The following is a 21,535-nucleotide window of genomic DNA, read 5'->3' as shown; positions in this document are numbered from 1 at the left end:
CAGATTCATCTTTTGAACAATTTATTAAGAAAAAAAAAACTAAACACTTGCTGAGTATAACTTTCCAATTTGAGTTTGCTTGATTTTTTTCCCATTTCATACCTCAGCAAATTAAATTCCTTTGGATCTTTGGTTGTTGGTAGGTAACAGGGTAATCGAAGACATCATTTTGTGCTCTGGTAATATTATTGATATTTATCACTATTTTTGACATTTTATGCACAAAAGTGTTAATCAAGAAAATAACTGAGATTAATCTGTAATGGAAATGATCGTTGAAAACAGCAGTATAAAAAGCATTAACACAGCAGCCAACTAAGCAGAATTGAAGGGAAGAAAGGCAAAGGTCCAGGACTTAGAAACAAATTTGAGCCTTTATTGGAATGTCGCAAGGCATTAAATACACAAATCCCATTATTTTAATAATTTGGTATTTAATAATAAAAAAACTTCTAGTCTAACAATACTGGTCTGACAGTCGTTGTTATTCAGTTTCATTTTTATAACCTCAGTAAGTCCTTTCCCTTTCCTTTCACTGCATCACAGAGGTGGAAACCTGACACTGTCTGAAGTGAAAGGAGACGTGAATTAATGTATGAAGAATTAAAGGGCAGACAGCGATGACACATGAGGGGAACAATAGTACTCAAACTCAAAAAATATTGCGTATCAAAGCTGCATCGTGGGTTAAAACAGTCTCTTGTTTATATTGGAATCCATTAATTTTTTTTTTACCCCTGATTTCCCAAGTTTTACATATAAAAACTTTTGTATGAAATATAAACAAGCTCTTACCGTGATACACAGACATGTGCATTTGAAGCTGAAATAATTTGCAGAAAATAAAAGAAGACAATAATATGTTCTAAACTTGTCAATGATATCAAGAGTCATTGAATCTTTCCTGGACTCATGTTCTATAAACATAAATAATATGTTCTGGTGTCAGGTAATTACTGTCAATGTTACTGTCATCATCTTAGGCCTCCACCAACACCATCTTTATAGTCATCATCGTCATAATCTTTATCATCATCACTCCCTGCATGTTGCTCAACAGATCCAGAAATGTTCTTAAAATTGTTTTGGCTTACAAACCATTTTCCCTCATTTTGAAAAGAAAATACAAAGAAAGAAAGAAAAAAAAAAGGAACATTCACAATAAATTTTCCAGCCGGTCTGTGTTTGGTCTGGTCTTTCTTCTTTTTTTTTTTTTTCCTTTTTATATTCTGGATCTCCTTCACGTCCCACACATCCATAGCTGAACGAATAATCAAAAAGCACAGAAGCATCACCATCCCCCACCTCCTGAGCCTGACCTTTATACCGCCTAACTTCATCAAGCCCCAGCCCCCATCCCAGCCCCCACCCGCTGTTGTTAGACTTTGGAGGTCCAAAGTTAAGACATGACTCCAAACACAGGGTTGTGGCGACAGATGCTCGGCCCGATCTCTTCGTAGTCCTTTTTGGTGTGGCAAACCTGGTAGAACTCAGGCTGTGGAAAACAAAGATGAAGGTGAGTACTAACATAGACCCATATAACAACAGAAAAAACAAGACTAGGTCAGAACCTAGTATGTGGCTGGACCACCCTTTATCTGTTTGCCTCTGTCCTACTGTCTATTCTCACATATACATTACTTTAATACAGCCTGAATTCCCAATAAAGCTGTTCTCATGGACATGTTTTTCTGTTTCTGATGTAAGACAACGGAACAAGTATGAAATAGTGACTGAAATGCAGCCTTTTAAGACTACATGTTAACCAGCAGTCACTTCCAAGCCATTTCCCAGCAGCAGCTCTGAAATGCTAAAATCCTGATTTTAGAACCGCAACGTCATCTGACAAAATCACCACACAGTCAAAAGTCAACGGCTCTGCTGTGATTTCAGCTATATGTACTCTTGAAATGATCACTCAGACAGAAAGGTAGAAGCTCATTCAGGTCTGTATCAGCTCCAGTGTGGCCAATTGCATGAGACACATAGAGAGGTGTGCCTGGGGAGCAAAAGCTCGACCTCACACTTGCGGGGTAATACTGGTGACTTTCTTCTACAGAAAGTTGCCAAGGTTTTTCCAAAAAGACACTAGATTTGTCGCTAGGTACTTTTGTGAAGAAAACTCACTAAAAGTGTGGGAACAGTTGGTAAATCTAGCGACAAAGGCGCAAAGTTGGCAACACTGCTTGGAAACGCCACCTGATGATTCAATAGAAACTGTTTAGGCCAATTTATTGGCTGGATGACCAATGGTACAACGTCAGCACTCAGTCGTGCGGCATTCGGCTGACCAATGGTGTAACTTTATCAGTCAGTCAGTCACGGACATTCACGTTTATATGGCTGGCGCCGCTGTTGCAGTCCAGCCAAAGGAGAAAAAAAACAAAACAAAAAATCAGATGGCAGATGTTTTTGGAAAGCAAATGTAAAAGCTTTAAAGTCCAAATGAAACTTTGATTGTAAAATTTGAAATTTTTGATTTGCTACAGTGTAAAGGTCTGCTCTGTAAATTACATGCACTATCCTACATAAATTTTCTACTCAAAAGAGAGAAATTTGTTTGTTTGTTTTTTGGTTTCATGATAGGACCCCATGGCTGTGCATTTACCAGCCAAAATGCAGTTGTGTTGTTTGTCTACATAGACCGAGAATGTTTTTACCATTTAACCATCAAATTATTAATTTTTAAATGTGAAAGAACACGGAAAAACATGTGGGTCCCACCCCCAGGTCTCTCAAAATACTCCGGCAGCAGCCAAATGCATTCAAGAACACCGGTAGAATACTTTCTAACATGCAGAGCATAATTATACTGTATCTCACTGTCATAGAGATTGAGGATAAAATTATTGTCCCTGTGATAACTTTCCAAACTGTTATAATTGTAAAATCCTGTCTACTAGTTTGTTAAAAAACTGCTGTGCGGTGTTTTGGCATGCATTAACCCTTCAAACTCACAGATGTATTACTCAAACTGGTCATCCTGGATCATATTACATCATCTCACCTGTACCTGAAACAGCCCACCAACACCAACACCATTGTTTGTATTTTCAAAACTCAGTGCTTTTTTTTAGGTTTGAACAGTAGTAACAGCCCGACAACACAAATAGAGCCAGGCTTTGAACAACAATTCATTTTAGCTTTCCTGCTTGTCTCCTCCTTGTGTTGCACTGTAGCTATCTGAATGAAATAAACATTCACCCATGAAAAAATGCACTGCAGGCTATCAGCTAATTAGCAATGTAGCTGTAACAGTTTGAACAGTTTAGAAATGTATCTGCAAATATCAATGCCCCTGATGGCTCAGCTGTCAATCAGACATGTATACAGGCCTGCCCACTTGGAGGCTTGAAGGCTAACAAGCATTTCTGATGTATCTCTTAAGAATTTTTCATTCAATATTATAAAAAATATAAATCTAATAAAGAGATGACTAATTGCATTGAATTCAGAGGTACATTAAATAACTACTGAGTTGTAGCAACTGGTTATGCAAAGTGGCAAAAACCCAAAAATCGTTTGTTCATTTGTATTAAAATGTCATGAATGATTACTTCAGATTCTTAAAATTGAAGGCCCTTAACTGCCAACGTTTAACATTTTTGATGTGATGATCTACCACTCAAAGCACTGAGATGATGATGATAATGAACTGGACTTCTAAAAAGTAAAAGAAAAGAATTTAGGAAGTTGGAAATATAGAGCATTAGGTCCTGAGACATAAGGGGAAAGAAATATATTCAGTTTTAACAGCAATTAGCCTTTTGCGATGCAAGTGGCGCAAAAACCCACAGCATTCACTTCCACTCAATAGGACTAAAAAAATTACACAACAAATAAGGACTGAACAAAAGTACTGCATGCCATTCAACATCATGCAAAATGGAAGCCATCATGTCAGTGAATCTAAAAGTATATATCCTCCTCCTGTCTTAACCTTTGACTACTACATGTGGATAAAGTAGTGTGGGTGCATGTTTGAAATACTTACAGTTGATGCTAACATTGATCCACCAAACCACACTGCATATCTCTGCATATGATGAGTGATAACCTGGACATCGATTGGTTTTGGCTGGGAGGAGGGAGGGCAGAGAGAAAAATTGGGGATCAGTTACTTCCAACCATCTTGGTAGCTACAGTATGGGATGCAGTAGTAATGTGAAGGAATTTAGTAAAAGGATGACATGGGACAGAGTGAAGTAGATGAACTGGTAGGGGCTTTTAAGCCATTATATTTGGAATCTTAATACTGGCCATGTCATCATCACAGATACAACATACATTTCTTTACAGCAGAGCAAAATCTGTCTATACAATACACAACTCACAATTATGTCTTTCAGTCACAATGCAATAGAAGTACAAAAACATTGGAGCACATCAGAAAGTATTCAGGCACTCTCACTTTTTGTTGTTATAAATTTAATTGTAAAGCAATACAATTTCCATTTTTGTCCATCAATCTACACTCAATGACCAAGTGAAAACATGTTTTTAGATATTTTTGCAAATTTATTAAAAATCCAAAAACTGTAATCTCTCATTTACAAAAGCATTCAGACCCTTAATTCAGGTGTTTGTTGAAGTCCCTTTGGCAGCAATTACAGCGTCAAGTCTTCTTGGGTAAGTCTCTACAAGCTTTGCACACTTGGATTTACATTGTTTATCCCATTCTCTGTCTGTCTGTGAACTGCCATTTGCAGGTCTCTCAACAGATGATCTATGGGGTTTAAGTCTGGGCTTTCACTGGGCCACTCAAGGACAGTCAGAAGCTGCTTTCACACACTGCAACCCTGAACTTTTCTAGACATTACATGGAGGAGCTGCATGTGTGAATGGAAATGTCCCAATCAGTTGAACTGGACATTGGCGGATTTTACCCTGTTGGCTCCCTAGTACAAAGTCAGTATAATGTCCAATTAAGTTGCAGAGATGGAAGAACCTCCAGCAAGTTCTCACATCTCTGCAGAGGAAGCTCTGTTATGGTGACCGTTGGGTTCTTGGTCACCTCCCTGACCAAGGCCCTTCTTTCCCAGTTACTCTGTCTGGCTGTAAGGCCAACTCTGGAAAGAATCCTGGTAGTTCCAAACTTCTTCCATTTCACAGTTACGGAGGCCACTTTGCTCCTGGGAACACCCAAAGCTTTTGAAATGGTTTTATATCCTTGCTCTGATTTCTGTCTCATCATAATTTCATCGCAGAGGTCTACAGAGACTTCATGGCTTGGCTTTTGTCCTCGAATGCAGTGTGAATTGTGGGACTTGTCCAATCGATTCAATTTGCTAAAGGTGGACTCCAGTCAAACTCTAGACACATCTCAAGTACAATTTAAACAAACAGGAAGCACCTGACCACAGTTTGGAGTGACACAGCAAAGGGTCTGAATACTTTTGTAAATGTACCAACTTTTGATCTTTTAATAAATTTACAAAAATTTCCAAAAAAAATAATTTTTCACTTTATCATTATGGGTTATGCATGTAGACTGACGGACAATAATGCCAATTTTATCCATTTAAAATTAAATCTACAGCGCAAAGTGTTCAAAAAGCGAAGCTGTCTGAATACTTTCTGAAGCCACTGTATATACATTAACTGTAGATGTATGGTTTACATACACACTGATGGCCTGTACAAACCGGAAAAAAAAAAAAATAAAAATAATGTCATCGATACTCAGGATACTTTGGGACAGAAACCTGCTCAAAATACTTCAGTATGTTTTCTATTTATTTTCTGGACTTGTTTTGGCTACGTTCACCATCTGCCTCTTGTGTGCCTGAGTTGGATTTACAACCAGTCAGCTCAGCCTCAGGCTGGTGACATTTAACATCTCATCAAGATGAATCACAGGTATTGCCCTCTCAACTTGACCAGCTAAAGAGGAGGCAGGAGAGACTAACTTTACTTTATATACTGCTTCCCATCTTCCTATCTCCAATCTCATATGAAGATTTTAAGACCCTATTAGGTTTATGCTCAACAAGTTTACTATTGAAGTCAACTGATCTACATTCAATACACATCTGTACCAACTATACTTGTAGTGGGAAAGCATATAAACTTTAAAAGACATTTTTTCTCAGTTTCAATCCTCACACAGTAATTGTGTTTTGTTGAGCAGAATTGATCTGTGCTGCCTATAAATGAATGCATAATCTCACCTTGAGTTTGCCTCCACTCAGCTCCTCACTCATCTTCAGTCGGGCATCAACTGTCCTCTTTAAGTCTCTCTGCAGACGGCGCCCAAAGTCCCTAAACATGGTGGAGCCTCCTGACAGAACAATGTTCTGTGGAAGAAATGGTGATGGGGATTACAAAGCTTTGGAATAAGAAGCACTTATCCCTTGTGACCTGTGGAAGTACAATTGGCAGAACTCTGATGGGAAATAACACTTGATACCACAGTAACATACAGTATCAATCTCACTCCTTTTGATCATTTCAGTCTCCACCCAGTTAGGAACGAGCTGGGCGTTGTTACAAAAATAAGCCCCATCAGTATGATTCCATGCTCTGATAAAGAGCGTCAACCCTTCTAATTACCAAAGACAAAATAATTTATATGCTTGGCATGAATTAATTTTAATACAAGCTAAATTAAAATTTTTTCCACTGAAAATAATACAGCAGGACTGTTGTCTGTAGTCAAGCTCATTTGCTTAGAAATTAATAAAAACTGACTGCAGTCTTCACTAAAGCTTTCTGCAAGGCAAAAACAAAGGCAGCATTGTTTATGTTCAAAAATAACAGACCTTCAAATTGATCCAGGGACAAGGCAGAATTTAACGGATCATGTAAAAACTTAAGGTACAAATATTTAGCCTACTATTATGTATTGGAGAAAATTAGAAAGAGAAACAGTCCCTTAAAAGTTGTGAGTCAAGATTAATGTCAGCTTACCTTATAGAGAGGACGCCTGACATCAATAGGGCAGTTCTGAATGACCTCGTCCACGACCTCAGAAATAGGCTGGGTGAAGTCAGGGTTGGCAAACTGGGATGGGGAGGAGACAAAGAAGACTTGTCATTCTGGACATCTGATTATATTATATCTGATTTGGGCATCCCAACTGATTGGACCAAACAGACTGAGACTGTCCCAGTCTGGGCGACTTTGGTGTGTGTAGATAAAATCAAACTTTGTGAAGCGTTAAAGGATTGTAATTGTTGGTCTTCTGATCCAGATGGTACTTTCCTTTATCATTAAGATTATTTTAAACATGTTTTCATGACTTGAGCTAAGTCTGTCAACATTAAACTGGTAGGAACGGCAAACAAAACTGTCAGAGAACAGGGAGCAAACAGAAGTCCTGATCCCAGACTATGTTATGTACATACTATATGTATCGTGCACAATGGTCCGTCATTAAAGTCCTGGATCAGAGCTAAGCATAAAATGTGGTGTGCCATGCATTAGTGGGAAGCATTATTCCTTGTTGCTTTTCTCTCTGCAGCATCATCTCCCTTTTAACCCATTCCCCACAAACTGTTGCATAACTTAGCGAGGTAAACTGTTTTATGGATGTCAGTTTGTGTTGTTATACAGTTACAAACAAGATCGACACAGCTCTAATCATAGTCTACCTATTGTCCAGTGTGTTGTCCTCTATATCTACTCACTCATTCAATACATGCTCCTTTCAGACCCTCGAGACTCTGGGCGTTACATGTGGGCTGTCGAGACTTTCTGTTTCAGTAATTTTAAATCGTTTTCCCTGCTTTGATTCACACTGCACTGACCAACCTCTGGGTGGAAGAAGATCTCAGGTCCCAGGAAGCGCTCGTAGCCAACATCGATGGTGAACTCCTTCTTGCTGATGGCGTTGATGCCGGTGTACTGCTTGATCCACTTGGAGCCGTCTGTGTCGTACTTGTTGAACTCTTTGACTAGATCTGGGCACACATAGCTGAACCGCTCCTGATGGGGAGAACACAGGTAAAGCTCAGCTTGAGTTAATAATACCCTTTAAATATAGCTGACTGTGTGTTAGTAATGCTTGTAAAAAAGGTAACAAGGTTGCAGTATCTCCTCTATTCTAGTCCTCATTTTGATCGTGTATATCACCAGTCAGTTTGAATTAACAAGCCAAAGCAACCTACAGTGTTTTGCTATCAATGGGTTATACTGCACAAGTTATAATGAGAGCAGGACCGTTTAAATTGTAATTGATTTTGTTTCTGTAACAGTGTATTCAGTGTATTCTGTGCGGTGCTTTCAAAAATGTCATTAGTTTGAACGGTAGGGAATGAGGTCCACACTGCCAGCCAGAATACGGTGGAATTAACATTTTTTGACATGATTGGCAATATGCACGACACGCGCTCCATCGATGCTAACGCTAATTATTTGAATTCACAATATTTCTTGTTTGTGTGCCTCAGGATAATGAAGAATGGTCTGTGGGGCAACATGGGGCAATTGTGGAGAACTATTGTGAATCAATAAAATGTAATGACTGACGGAAGAAGCAACAACAAGGGAAGGCAAAACTTAAAGTCATAAATAAAGTACATAAAGTAAACAATAAAATTCCAGTTTTCCATCAAATTTTTCAAAATCTAGGATTCCTTCATTGTCACTATGTTAAATGGAACTGGAGTTTCAAGAGGAAAAACAGCCTTGTGCATCTTTTCTGGCAAAGAGTTCTTCACCCAGTGATGAAATGTGTCTCCCAGGCCATTCAATTAATATTTTTTTAATGAGCTTGATTTACCCAACAACAATTTTTTGTACATCAAGTTTAAACATGAAATTTCATGTTTATATTTCATTTATATTTTCATATTCCTACAATATCCGTGTAGCAACTTTATGTAGTGAATTTGTTTTTATAAATTCCTGAATTAACTTATCATTCTCTTGTTAAAATGTCAACTTTTTCATGAGCTAGCTTATACTATTTTTCTTTGTTGTAGCTACTCCTCCGTGAGTTTACAATATTTTTCTCATATATCAGTATAATATGATAGGGACTGTCTATCATCCTGCCTAGACACTCTCTACATGACGGCGATGAGATTCCTTTTCATTACACAAACACACATTAGGATCACCACATTCAAGATGTTGTTGCGTGCCAGCGCTAAAGGGGACACTTTGGCAAGGTTATCTGCTGTTACTGCCAGTTTACAGCCATAAGAGGCTGTGTGTGTTGTATCCCACTGATGACACATGGAATAGCTTGTGAGACTCCAGTCAACACCAGTAGGGGTAATTATTGTCTCTCTGGCAGTTGAAGTGGACGATGGGTATTGTAGCTGAGGACCTACCTTTACTGCCTTGGCTGTCTCCAGCGACTGCTCCGGTGGGATGCCCACCTCCCTTTCCCTCAGGAGCTGCTGGGTGAAGTAGGTGATGTCTCGTCCTGCGATGGGAATGTGCTTTATACAGCTGCCAATAACATAACCTTCAGCCTGAGAGACACAGAGGACACAGAAAGAGAAAGAAAGAGAACTGATATTATATAATGTACAAGAGTGTAGAAAATAGAAAGAGACACTGAGTCTACAGTTGTTATAGCTTGAAATTTTTCCATTAGATCTGTGCTTTTCTTCAAGTCCTTCTCCACATCCCAATGGTGTTGTGTTTGGCTCATTTTTTGTGCATGTTCAGCAGTGGCTACAGACATGCTGATTCAGTCACACATCCTCTAAATGTATTCTGTAAGCACATTTCCTAAAACTGAGTAATTCCTTCCAGCTTCCAAAACACTGTGGTCTGGTTTTAAAAATCAACACTATCCGATTACTAAGCAAGTAGACAGGTGGAAATATTATTTTTTTAAAAGGGAGAAAATTCTTCATTCTTGGCCACATAGTGTATAAAACCTCAATATAACACTTTTCTACCCAATGCTGCCCCTAATATTGATTAAATGTAAGCCAGCTATGTTTAGTAGCAGTTGAAAATGAACATGATGAACACGGCAATCAATTAAAATGCTGTTCTGAATGGAGCAAAATTAATTATGTCTCTCTCCAAAATTAAAACAGCAAGGTCACTTAAAGAACGGATGTTTACACAAAGTCCTATTTAGTTACAGTTAAAATATTACATGAGTAAAAATAACAAGCTGCTATTAAAATACAGCGGCACAAATGTGTTGAAAGATGACCGATGTAAGATAACACTGACCTTAACACAATAAATTCTATGAAACGCCCAACTCCCGAACGGCCACAAGAGCATGCACAAAGGAACATATTCAATACGTACATATAAATGTTGACTCTTTAAAAACGTGGGACTGTGTACATGTGTGAGAGACAGTGAGTAACTGACGCAGCTGTAAAGTGCAATCTGTAAACTCACCACAGGGATGACATGGGTGACACCATCTCCGCTGTCAATGACGGTGCCTGTCAGCGTCCTCTCTCCCACCTGTCTGGACGTCCAGGAGGCTGCCAGAGCGAGCACAGCCTGCCGCACATGTGTACAGGGAAATGTCATACTGATAATATCTTGACTGTATGTTCTCATGGGAATATGCAAATGTTGCTATAGCTGTTCACATTAGGAAGGAGTGCTCATGACTAAAATGTGATAAAATAGAGAATTTAAAACTGACTTTTGAGTGTATATTAGGATAACAAGATTATAAACCAGATGAGAGATGTATGTAAAGGCATCATGTGTGTCTCCCTGTCATAAACAAACTACAAGTACCAGCATATCTCACCTGCACAGCGATGTACAGCCCTGGTACATTGAAAGACTCAAACATGATCTCAGCTGTGTACTCTCGGTTTTCTGGTGTGTTGAGAGGGGGCTCTGTCTGCAAACAGAGAAAAAAAAAACAAAACTAAAAAAAAAAAAAAAGAAGAGGGCATTTTAAGAACTATTTTTTGCGGCTACACTTTGTGGTTACTAGCCCTAGACTGGCCACATTTTTCAAGACTCCTACCAGGAGGAAGTAGTGGTCCTCAGGCTCAGCCCTCAGGTACTTGAAGATGATCTGCTCCATGAAACGCTCCATTAGGTCCCAGTCCTCCACAATCCCATGGCGGATTGGCCACTGTTAACACAAGGGTTCAGGTAATTAGAATAATTTATTTGAGATGGGATGACAATTGGAGAAAGACCAAAATACAAGATGCAAAAATAGTGATATATACTGTGTGGAGTAAATTTAAACTGCAGGGACATTTGTCCTGCGATATATTTAGCTTTTAACCTGCCTTTTGGATTAAATTCCCATCTACATGATTTTTCCAGCAAAAACATGTCCACATTTTTTTCTTAGGTCATTGTCAAGTTCACTTCTAAACCACCGAATCAGAATATCTGAAGTGCAACAGAGTGGACTCTCATAATAGAGTCTGATCATGGGTCCAACAACGTAGGGCAGTTTCCTCTTCAAGCACTGCTCTGTGAGAACAATCTCTAAAATGCATAGTTTGTCAGCTGTCTAAAGAGCTCATGCAGTTGTTATGCCAGACTCAGCAGGTGCAGCTGATTGCCAACAACCACAACACTTGGAGATGGAGAGAGGTCAGTGAACAGCTTGGAACAATGTCTAGACTTTACTAAACAATGCTTCTTCAAGAATGGCACTAAACTCCGGACCTGCAAGCTCATTGTCACTCTAATATGCGGTACACAGTGTTAATGTCTGCGTTTCATTCCTAAATTGACTTTTCCCTCAGTGAACATTTTAACTTGTCAAATAAACACAAATGTCACTAACAACAGTCACTATTGCTGCATTCCATTTGTGTGTTGTGTTTCATGGCTCTATGCCAAATGCTATACTACAAACTCATTGCATACAGTACAGGATAGTATGTGTATGGGCTCAAATTACAGTCAGAGGGATTCTGAGCTTGTAAACTGATGTTCATGAGTAATTCCAAAGATTGTAGTTGTAAATCAAACTTTGTAAGCCTGTAAATCAAATCTGCCTGTGACATTCAAGTAGTGCATGTGTAGAAAAGATGTGTATTTGCTGAAAAGAGTGTGCGAATAAATCTGTGAACAAATTATATCAGTGGTCAAGGTAACGGAACCATCTACTTTCTTAATGGACTTTGTTTGTGATTGGATTGTCATTGTCCAATCAGATTCAGGTGTAAAGACCGGGTCAAACTCCCACACGGTGTGGGACCTTTGAGCGTTGAGTTTTACATGCAGTTTTCTGCTTTGTATCCGTACACAGATGTTTCTCAAAAGCACACAGTGTCTTTGTGTAGCCTCACCACTGAAATACAAATCTTTTCTACACATGTAAAAACTGGAATTTTTCATGCAGGTTTATTTTATTTTTATTACTTGGAATTACACAATACTTTAGTCATTATACATCAAATCAAGCTGAAATTTTAAAATGCCACTGCCAGTTAAAGTTTACAATGGGACAACTACATCTTCCTCATGAAATTTCATAGTTATTCTTTGTTTTCTGAGGAGTTCTTGAGGCTGTTTCACTACGATTCACCATTTGTTTCAGTATTTTCCAATTGTGATCAGCTCCGGCTTTTACTTTCTGCATTGCATTGTGAGATAGTGTCCTTCAACATCACACTCAAAAATCAAGTTCTTTTTGTTATACATTCCGACTATTTTGATAAAGTTTTATCTTGTCGCTTTTCTAGGGGAACACAATACATATGTGCCCGCTCAGAATTAGTAAGTGGATTTGGGGCACAGCTTTAGTATTGTGCATGCTGGCTAACTGGCTTACTGGGACATATAATGTATCTGGCACAAAGCCATTGTTAAAGTTATTATTAACACCTGCCATGACAAGCCTACTTCGAAAGGTCTGCTGCCTGTAGCAAAGAGGAAAATTAAACAACTATGTGCATGCTTCCGCATTTTTCACGCCTTTTTATTAAACATACCCAGAGTCCCAGATAGCCAGGAATAACAGCATCTGGTAAAATCAGACTTTGTCTGCAAATTCACAGAACGTATACCAAATTTAGAGCTATCTCCTCTAGAGACTATCATCTTCATCTAATCTGTCACTTTAAATAGTTGTGTATGTAGCAAGTCCAACTCACTGGGTAGTTCCTACAAATTAAAGAATAAATGCTAACTGTCATTTCTAATCTCTGAACCACTAACAAAAAAAATAAATAAATCTAATCAATGTCCTTTAAAATGGGCTATAGAGACGAATACAGGCTTTGATTGTTTATAATGTCACATTACAAGTCTTGTGAAAAACTGTTTTTAGGCGAATGATTTCACAGAGTTGATTCCTATTTTTTATGCCCCTGTGAAGTCTCTCTACTCCATGTTTTGGGAATACAAAAGAAAAAGTCACCCACCACTGCAGGGGGAAAGTCTCTCTTTTAGCCTGCTTCTTGTTCACAAATTGCTAAGTGCATTACATGTACAATTAAAATATCAGGTCTATAAGAGACTGAAACATTCAAATACAGTAGCTGTTTTGTCAGTCACCTCTGTGGGTGTGTAAAGCCATCAGGGTCATGTACCTTAGTGGAATATGTGGGCTTGTCTACTGCTTCATCTCCGATGTAGAAATCCAAGTCATCCACCCCCTTCATCATTCTCCGCTGGGCCTGGTCTCCGACCTTGGCTGACTCTTTAATGGCAATACCTGACAAAAAAAAAAAAAAAAAAAAAAAAAAAAAAAAAGAGAGAATTCAACAGAGAGCAACAGAGAGGATAATCTCTCGTACAAAATTGTGTACTGTATATTTTAGGAATTAAATTAAGTTGAGCTCGTTAATTACATGACAAAACTTATCAAAAATTAGTTTTACATTTTAAATCATTGTACATCTAGTTGTTTTACATATAACAGAGTTAAACTGGAAATGAAAAAGTGTTACAGGGACAATCGCGGATAATAGCAACAAGCGAAACTTAGACCACTACGGATATTGTCATTGTCGGAAAAGATTTTTTTTTAATTTATTTTTTAAATTAGCACATATTAATTGTAGCTTTTGCTCTTATCAATGATGCATCATGGTCATTGTTCGTGTCACTGGCCTGCTTGGCTGCTGTGAGGGGAATTTAATGCATAGTAAAATACTCACATGATGGAACGATGAACTGTGGCTCTGTGTTCCCTGCATACCCCAGTTTGGTGTAACTGGAAGAGAAAAGAATTACATTTCAATATAGAGAAGCAAGCTGCATGATCTGGACAACACCAAGCACCAGCTATACTGCTGGTGCTACATTTATATGTGTGAAGGTTTACTTCAGTAAAGATTATTTTTGGCTGCTGTCTCCTATTGTTTTGATCAATGCCATCACTGTCCTTTAGGGGGGTTGGTTGGGTGCCAAAAGCAGCGGCAGCTCTGGGGTTTGCTAATAAGAGGCCATTAAAAGAGCCATTCATGTCACACTGGGAACTGAGGACTATTCATATTTGTCTAGGGGAAAAAGATCACTTCTGTCTAGAGTGACCATCCTTAATATAAACTAGCCGTGACCTCGGCAATGGCTGCTAGATCCTGCATTTCCTATTTCTCTATATGATAAAAAGGGAGCAAAACCTTAACCTAAGTGGGAAAGTGTAAGGATAAAAAAAAAAAAAAAAATTATGCAAGATTTTAAAAATCATCCTGACTGCAACATTTTCACCTTAATGCTCAAACCACAATCAGTTTAAGCACCTGGAGCACACCTTAAGGCTTAGCATCAAAGACTTTAGAGTTTACAGCCTTCACCATGTATCTGCTCTGTCTGAGTGGTGTTCTGCGGGGCACATGCTGACCAGATGTGGTCCTGACCGGGTTAGGCCCAGACAGGACTCCCATACTTCCTGCACACAGGACCCAAGGGACTGATAGAGGACACTGCTGACAACTACCAAAGCACTGTGGGCATAATAGGCCGCATCCTGGTCATAACAGTGGCTCCTTTGAATTCAACTTTATTGGAAAGAAGCCGGAAGGGGCCACATCAGCAGTCTTAAAAAGAAATTAACTCGTTGTTACAAGTGAGTTACAATCATTTCATTTGACTTTCAATAACTGAACTATTGACCAAAATAACTGCGTCCCTAGTTTTTTTCATCTGAATAAGTACAAATCTACAACTTTTTAGATTCAAAATCTAACAAATTCATGTAAGCTTTTGTATTTCTTGTCCTGAGCACCTATCAAGGTTTCTTTTTCCTGGATATCATGTTCTTACACACAGGAAATGGTACATTTTTTACATAAGCAACAACAGATGTTTGTGTAGAATAAATACAGAAAGGAAACAGATATATAGGATTAAGGAACAGCGCTCTACAATAAGTGCCACTACCACAGAAGTGCATAACACCAAAGCAACAACTTCTTATCACCTTTCCATAGTTTCTTTAAAAGTTTAAGACTTGCAATATCAAACTTGCCAACTTAGACTTAAAATACAGAATCACTGCTTAACATACTCCCTCCAAACACACAAGTAGTCCAAACTGACAAGCAACAGTGAGCACATGACCACCACCACCTATTTTTTCTGCTTCAAGTGAGAAGCTTTTGGTTTGTCATGAACTGAAAACATTGTCAATATAGTTATATAATCTAATCTGGCAACTTCACCTATCTGTAAAGCACACCAAAAACACTATAGAGCTGCCAATGTTGATTTTCTAAAGGTACAGCCAGGAGAAAGAACACTCTGGGAACACACAAGCCAGTTGATCATGTTTAAATATAGTAGAAAACTGGCATCTCCACTATGTGCAGGATTACTAAAAATAATGGCACAATTTCTTTAGATTTGTCAATTTTTAAGATCTAAGTTTATTCTGTTTTGTAATATAGTTCACACTTGTCAATGTGCCAGTTCTAATAGTAAACTGTGAGCAATTCTTAAAATAAGCCTTTAAATACATGATGCATTTCGTATATGTGCTCTGATAATTTGAAATGTATTACACTAACACAAAATATGTATGCTCCCAGAAATGGGGATGATATTGACTTTTTTGACACTTTTTCCTATAACACTACACCAACTCTTTAGGTATGGGCTGAAGGTAACTGCCACCTGAGACTGAACATGCAAGTCACTTCAGATAAGAAAGTCTGATAAAAGCCTCAAATGCGAACAGTTACAGAATAAATAGTGACAATTTAAAAGTGCGTCCTTCAGAGTTACATGGCCAACATACTGTATCTACGTGAGCATTAGTATTACTGTAAATCTGCACTAATCGAGATTTTTATATTAACATTGAATTAAATGACTGTGTTTAACGTGAAAGGGGTCACTCATAGTGACAAATGCACAGAGAAGTACCACCTGACTTTGCAGGTTTCCTCACCTCTACGGAGAGTTTTAAAATCTTTTAGGATCTTTCAGCTCAATATTTTGATTTTAATGGCCCACGAATTTGTTTTTATTTTGTCCCACCATTATTATCAGTGTCTTTTCTAGCAGGACCAGGTAGCTGTTCCCAGTGAAAAAACTCTGATAAACCCACTGTACTTAACTTGCTCGACACCAAACGGCAGACAGACGGCGTTAGCGACTAGCTGGTAAACATAGAGGAGCATCTATCATCAGCATCAGCTGCGACAGTCTCTCAGGTGGTGGAGGCCAAAAAAAGAGCGAAGAGGAGAGTGAACTTTTAAGAAATAGGACTCCACACGGATTAATTATCAGTTATGAATGGAGTGTCCAATGGCCATATTTCAAGATTTTTATGGCTGTGAACATGATATCACCCATTTTTGTCAATTTAATCCAAAAAAGCATGGATTTGCATTCAGAGATAACAATAGTTGTCTCATGACAGTAACAACAGCACGGGCTGACACTAACCGACTATAGCAGCAGTACTCTTAACACCTTCATTCCACAGAACAGTCCCAGCTTGTCATAAGCAACCTGCCTCAACAAGCTTAATACACACCACATGGCTGACAGTGGACATCATTGCACAGCCCGGCTGGAGCTGAGAACAATAAGTTTAAGTACTGGAGTAAACCATTTTCGGCAAATGATTGTATATTGGTATCTTTTTCTTTGAATCTTACACCATGCTATTTTTGAATGGACCACAGCAGCGGGGCCAGCCCTATTGGTGAATGTCTGTGACTGACTGACTGATAAAGTTACACTATTGGTCAGCCGAATGCCGCGTGACTAAGTGTTGAAGTTACACCACTGGCCATTGCTCTTTTTAAATAAATTGTGCCAGCTTAGAGCTTTTGTCGCTAGATTTACTGAATTTTCACAGCCCTTTAGCAACTTTTCTTCACAAAAGCACCTAGTGAAAAATCTAGCGACTTTTTGGACAAACCTTAGCAACTTTCTGTAGAAGAGAGTTGCCAAGGCTGCAAGCATGAGGTCGGACTTTCGCTCAACAGGCAAACCTCTTTATGTGTCTCACTAAATTGACTGCAAAGCAGCTGACACAGGCGTGAATGAGCTTCTAACTTTCTCTCTGACTGATCATTTTACCAGTATATGTAGCTGAAATCACAGTAGAGCTGTTGTCTTTAACTTATGTGTATGGTGATTTTGTCAGATGAAGTCGCTGTTATAAAATCAGGATTTTAACAGTGCAGAGCAACAGCTTGGAAATGGCTTGGAAGTGATTCCTGGTTAACATGTTCAATCACTAATTTGGAATTTTTCTTTTGTCTGACAACAGAAAGAGAAAAACATGTTAATAACAGCTTTATTAGGAGTTTGGTTGTATTAAATTACTGGAAATGTTTGCACAGACAATAGGTGGGAGACAAACAGATAAAGGATAGTTCAGCGAAATACTAGGCTTTGACCTAGTCTTGTGAACTCAATGAATCATATACAGACAGGTGGCAAATATAGGAAAAACCAATATAAACTTCTCCTAGTAAGGTGTTGGGCCATCATGTGCCACAAGAAAAGCTTCACTACACCTTGGCATTGATTCTACAAGTCTCTGGAACTCTACTGGAGGGATGGACACCATTCTTCCAAAAGATATTCCCTGATTTGGGGCTTAGATGATGGTGGTGGACAGTGCTGTCTAAAACGTTGGACCAAATCTCCCATAGGTGTTTAGCTGGGTTGACATCTGGTGACTGTGAAGGCCATAGCATATGATCCACATATGACTCATCTGATAATATCTTCTAAATCTCTGTAGACCTCTGCGTGTTGTTTATGCACCACTGAACTCTCAAATATGCATTCATCTTTGTAATGAATGGTTTATGCACTGCAATCCTGCTATAATATCCTTCTCTATGTATCTGTCGATGGAGTCTTGTTGCTGACACAGTCTGATCACGTCCTGCATTGACATTCTCAGTCACCTGAGGAAGTGTTGCTCCTCTGTTTTTCTTTACATATCACACTAATGCACAAACATTACGGTCATCAAATGTGCTCTTTCAACCACAGTTTCCAACCCTATTTACTGATATTTTTTTGCATAGATCTAAATGCAGATGTCACTTTAGTCACTGTTCCTATTGAAACACTAACCAGTTGAGCAGTCTTTGTGACTGAAACTCCTGCCACCCGTGTCCAAACAATGAACCCCCTTTCAAAGTCACTTAGATCTTTTCCTTTTGCCATCTTGATACAAAATCAGAATCAACTGGGCCTACGCAGCATTATTATACATGCCACAGCGCATGACTGGATGTAAAATTACTTAATTGTACCATGAACCTGTGTGGAAGCATCTGCATTTTTTATGTTTCTCCGCTTAATTATTCAGACTTTTCCTTTAATTTGTCACCCGTCTGTACTTTTTGGAAAATGCTAACAGACAACTTCTTATCAACCTATAATCTAGGTCTCCTTTTCACCAAGGCTCATTAGTGATTGCAGCCTTGTGTTATGAAATTGCTGAAGACAGATGAAGCATGACTCCACCCAAGCCCTTCGAAAACCCTAAGCTGGAACACCTGAGATTTTTTTCTGCTGACGAGGACTTGATTTGACAGTACAATGCCAGTTTTGCACAAAAGACAACCTAACCTAAACTACGCTCAAATCTGGATGTAACTGTTGTTCTTTCATTACATGGTCAAGTAGTCTATTCTAATAATAGCAGCCAGACCACTTAGAAGGTTGATGTGTAAAGGAAGTGGAGTTGTCATCATTTGGACATCATGAGCATGACTCAGAGACAGCTGTTGAACTTCCTCAGCACTTTACAACATCTGTCAATACCTGGTACTCTCTGGCTAAACTGCAAGCCATAGCATGTCAAAGTTTTCACGTAAAAAGACATAATCATAAACTGAATTTGAATTGTGGGTAAACTGTGACTTTATGACCAGGTGTTATTTCGGCAGATAAAAAAGTAAGTCTTGTAGACACTGATACTGGGACATATGTGTTATGACTTTAAGGCTCAGCCAGAAAAGTAGAAGCCATCTGCTTGATTAGTAGAAACTAGCACAGGCTAACCCAATTCTCAGCAGCACTTTCTTTTGCTGTCCCAGTGCAGATCAGAAGCAACAGACTGGTTAACAGCCTGAAGGGAGGAGGGGGGATGAGTGGGGAGGTATGCAATGTGAGGAGTGACTAGTTCAAGCCTCTACATGCAAGCAATGCAAACCACTTTTAGCCCCCAAAAATCACTCCTGCGAAGGGGCAGATACAATGACTGTGTGGGTCAGTATACAGTATACTGTGTGTACAGTTAAAAAAAATAAAAATAAAAAATAAATAAAATAACTGGATAATCTTTCAAATGTCTTACATGGTTTAAACCTTCATTTCAAAAGGAAAAACTATTAGAAGTGAAGATCTACCTAATACCAAAGCAGTAAAGGAGGTATGTACACCTATCAATACAAATAGTGCTGCAGGAGGATCTAAAATAACATCTAGCCATGTAATATTCGGTCTGTCCTTTAAACATCATTTGGTTTCAAAGCAAAATACTATGGCTTAAACACATCTGAGACAAATTGCTTTGGAAAAGAATCAGTGGCCCTGTAAAGAGAAGAAATTAGAGAAGTTAATCAAAAAAACATGCTCGGATGCCGAGAAAGAACCATATATGGACTAAAAAGCGTGAATGAGGAAGTGTAGGCTGTATAGGAAGTAGTACTGCGCCTGCTCAAACCCAGACTAATGAGCAGAAAAATTTATGAATTGCACTGGCTAAAGTCACGGACTCTTTAGGCGGCACATATGAGTGTGGAAAATCTGGTAAATTACCATAGAATGTTACACTGGATTGATGTTAACCGTTTAGCAAACTCCAAATGAATGAAGCCTGATGTGGGGGAGTCCTTCCTCAATCGGGTTTCGGTCTTGTAACAGCAAACACTAGCTGGGGTTTTACAGTCAAATCCACTCGACAGGAAGAAAACACACTGTAGCTTGCGATGAAACCTTGCTAATGATGAAACCTTGCTAATGGTGAAACCAGCTAACGACCAAGACAACGGACGTGAAAAATAAGCGGCGACTGTGCACTTGGGATCAGCTCAAATGACCTGACTGGGTTTATCTCCGAATGCAGAGGGGAGATAGTAATGTGTCACATTTGGCTGTTCGTTAGAGAATTAGCTCGCAGGCTAGCTCTCTAAATATACACAGGGAGACACACACCCAGTTGCTGCTGCTGCTGCTGCTGCTGATGATGATGATGACACTGACAGTCCCTAACCGTACTCAGCCCCTCCATGACACCCGAGACCCCTGTCTGCACGGTGCTCCGGTTTGAACAACCTACCCTGTGCCGCAGTCGACAACACACGCCGGTAACCGTCCAGCCATCTCTCCCTGGGTCTCTGTTTAGAAAAGGTTAAATCTGATGGATAGCAGGCTGTGTCGGCGGGAGGATCTGGCAAGCCGTCCACAGGCGGAACCCTGAGCCCGCACAGTGCCGTTTCCACTTCCGCACTCGGCTTCTAGCAGGCAGGGAGAGGCAAGATGGCGGAGGCCGGGTAGAGCGACACAAGCACTACAGGCAGGTCTGTGCGTGCAGCTGTCAATCAACGCGGGAGGATGGCATCCGTTTACATGAACTCAACCATGAACTTAACGCCGATGTAGTCTTGTAATGCTTTTATTTCATTTGATGTACTATATTTAAGTTATTTTTATTCATTGTAATTCATTGTACAGTGTTCTAATGTGTTTATTTATTTATTAATAAAATGTTTTCGTCCTTTTGTAACATGTAAAATATACCACAATTTTTTTGTAAATAAAATTTCAATCAACTTTGAAGAGCTCTAATAATAATAATGATCTATCATATTTAATTTATGTATATTTGCATTGATTTACATATATGTAATTTAAATTGACTCACGTTTTGTTATTATTCCCGTTTTGAGAAATATTGCATTAACACTAATATTACAATAATAATATTTTATAGTACAAATATAATGTAATTATAAAAATGATCTAATACTTGGCTACACCATGAACAGTATAATAATAAATAATCATCTTGGGGAAAGAAGAATGCATTTATAAATTATATTTCATTGATGTAAATGTGGATCAATAATGTTGGATAGACTTTATTCTAATTTCTGTGCACAAAATAAATAGATTAAAAGATTTTTTTTTTTTTTAAGTAAAAAAATCAGAATATGTACTCTTGAACCGCCAGTCCTCACTCCAGATCAGG

The 21,535-nt window shown here is 38.8% G+C and overlaps 1 protein-coding gene across 1 annotated transcript; it reads right to left on the bottom strand.

Annotated features, from left to right (window-relative positions):
- Positions 1 to 355: 355 nt before the first annotated feature.
- On the bottom strand, positions 356 to 20,899 carry LOC120801582 (actin-related protein 3-like). Its single transcript, XM_040148728.1, has 12 exons — positions 20,624 to 20,899; positions 14,019 to 14,074; positions 13,449 to 13,573; positions 10,913 to 11,023; positions 10,688 to 10,783; positions 10,321 to 10,428; positions 9,279 to 9,422; positions 7,753 to 7,926; positions 6,910 to 7,002; positions 6,171 to 6,296; positions 3,995 to 4,078; positions 356 to 1,495 (listed from the first exon to the last, which is right to left on the bottom strand). Exons 1-12 carry the CDS (start codon positions 20,665 to 20,667, stop codon positions 1,400 to 1,402), a joined length of 1,257 nt encoding a protein of 418 aa, XP_040004662.1. The 5' UTR covers positions 20,668 to 20,899; the 3' UTR covers positions 356 to 1,399.
- Positions 20,900 to 21,535: the final 636 nt, after the last annotated feature.

This window comes from Xiphias gladius, chromosome 16, assembly GCF_016859285.1.
Source record: "Xiphias gladius isolate SHS-SW01 ecotype Sanya breed wild chromosome 16, ASM1685928v1, whole genome shotgun sequence".
Classification (NCBI taxonomy): Eukaryota; Metazoa; Chordata; class Actinopteri; order Istiophoriformes; family Xiphiidae; genus Xiphias; species Xiphias gladius.
This window is presented reverse-complemented; position numbering and strand designations above follow the sequence as displayed.

What these genes read in the sequence shown, in the direction of transcription:
- LOC120801582 (XM_040148728.1), bottom strand. Translation starts at nt 20,667, where the DNA reads ATGGCTGGACGGTTACCGGCGTGTGTTGTCGACTGCGGCACAGG. An exon ending in AGATCTTCTTCCACCCAGAG is followed by an intron (nt 7,003 to 7,752) that starts GTTGGTCAGTGC and finishes TCCCCATCCCAG; the next exon opens with TTTGCCAACCCTGACTTCAC. An exon ending in TGAGTGGAGGCAAACTCAAG is followed by an intron (nt 4,079 to 6,170) that starts GTGAGATTATGC and finishes CCCTCCTCCCAG; the next exon opens with CCAAAACCAATCGATGTCCA.